At 40.6% G+C, this 1,797-nt stretch overlaps 1 protein-coding gene across 1 annotated transcript; it reads right to left on the bottom strand.

The window, feature by feature from the left end:
• Positions 1-1,386: 1,386 nt before the first annotated feature.
• Positions 1,387-1,797, bottom strand: LOC132376857 (ATP synthase F(0) complex subunit C1, mitochondrial-like). Its single transcript, XM_059942747.1, has one exon. It carries the CDS (start codon positions 1,795-1,797, stop codon positions 1,387-1,389), a length of 411 nt encoding a protein of 136 aa, XP_059798730.1.

Genomic DNA, 1,797 nt, shown 5'->3' with positions numbered 1-1,797 from the left:
CCTCCCATCTCCTTGGGCGTCAGAGTCCCCCACCAGTGGCCAGTAGGTGCCCTAGTTGTGGGGAGACGCTAACTCTGTGTCTTCCCACACCGTCATCTTCCCAACTTTATTCTTTTATATGTGGACATCCAGTTTTCCCAACACCACTTCTTGAAAAGACTGTCATTTCCCCATTGAATGGTCTTGGCACCTCTGTCAAAAATTATTTAACAATATGCATGAGGGTGTATTTCTGGGCTCTCTATTCCTTTCCATTTGTCTATATGTCTGTCTTTATGCCAGTACCACAGTGTTTTGATTATGGTAACTTTGTAATATGTTTGGAAATCAGGCCTCCAACTTTGTTATTTTTTTCAAGATTATTTTGGCTATTCAAGGTCCTGTGAGATTCCATATGAATTTTAGGATGGCATTTCTAATTCTGTAAAAAATGTCCTTGGGATTTAGACAGTGATTGTATTGAATCTGTAGGTTGCTTTGGGTGCTGCTGACATCTTAACAATATTGTCTTCCAACCCATGAACATGGGATGTGTTTTATTTATATACATCTTTAATTCCTTTCAGTAATGTTTTATCATTTTCATTGTACAAGTCTTCACCTCTTTGGTTAATTCCTAAGTATTTTATTCTTTTTGATGCTATTGTAAATGGAATTGTGTTTGTTATTTCCTCTTTGGATCATTCATTGTTAGTGTTTAGAAATGCAACTGATTTTTGTGTATTGACTTTGTATCCTGCTACTTTGCTGAATTCATTATTCAGTTCTAACAGGTTTTTGGTAGAATCTTTAGGATTTTATGCATATAAGATCATATTATTTGCAAACAGAGATAATTTTCTTTCTTTCTTTCCAGTTTAGATGCCTTTTATTTTTTTCTTTGCCTAATTTCTCTGGCTAGAGCTTCTTGTACTTGGTTGAATAGAAGTGGTGAAAGTGGGCATACTTGTCTTGCTCCTCATCTTAAAGGAAATGCTTTCAGTTTTCACCATTGAGTATGACATTTGCTGTGGGTTTTCCAGATATGGCTTGTACTATGTTAAGGTAGTTTCCTTTGAAAGTCTTTGTCTAGTAACTGATGCATGTGTTTCTTCAGAAATGGCTTCTGGAGATTTATTTTCTTTCTTTAAATGAGTATTTCCTCGTTTCTTTGTATGCCTTGTGATCATTGAAAATTTGGCATTTGAAAAAATAGTTGCATCTCCAATATTTGTACACCAATATGGAAGACCTTTGCTAATTTATGGGCCCTTGAGTTTTTTTTTTGTTTTTTGTTTTTTGAGTTTAGAGAAACATTGTTTTTAATGGTAAAGCTTAGCACACTCCAGCACCAGGCATGGCCTGGAGTCCAAGCAGCAGGAGTGGGTAGGTGACCTCCATGGAGCCTCACATGGCAAAATTGATGAGGAAGGCGACCATCAGATAGAAGAGCCACGTAGCCTCAGATAGGGCAAAGCCCAGAATGGCATAGGAGAAGAGCTGCTGCTTCAGAGAGGGGTTCTTGGCATAGCCAATTATCAAGCTGCCAAACACTGTTCCAATACCGGCCCCTGAACCAAGCACACCAACTGTGGTGGCCCCAGCACCAATAAACTTGGCTGCTGTGTCAGTGTCCTGGGAGACCACACTGGTCTGGAACTCCCGCCTGGCCACCTGAAGTGGGACACTGCTGTAGGAAAGCTGTTCAGATGGGATCTCTGGCCTCCTCAGGAAGGAGGCAGACCCAGGCCTGATCAGGCCCCTGGTACAAGAGTGGATCAGACCAGGAGGAATGAGTAGTGCCCTGGTGGTCTGCAT

The sequence above is a fragment of the Balaenoptera ricei genome, chromosome 13 (assembly GCF_028023285.1).
Source record: "Balaenoptera ricei isolate mBalRic1 chromosome 13, mBalRic1.hap2, whole genome shotgun sequence".
Classification (NCBI taxonomy): domain Eukaryota; kingdom Metazoa; phylum Chordata; class Mammalia; order Artiodactyla; family Balaenopteridae; genus Balaenoptera; species Balaenoptera ricei.
Note: the sequence above shows the minus strand (reverse complement) of the source record. Positions and strands in the feature narration are given on the sequence as shown.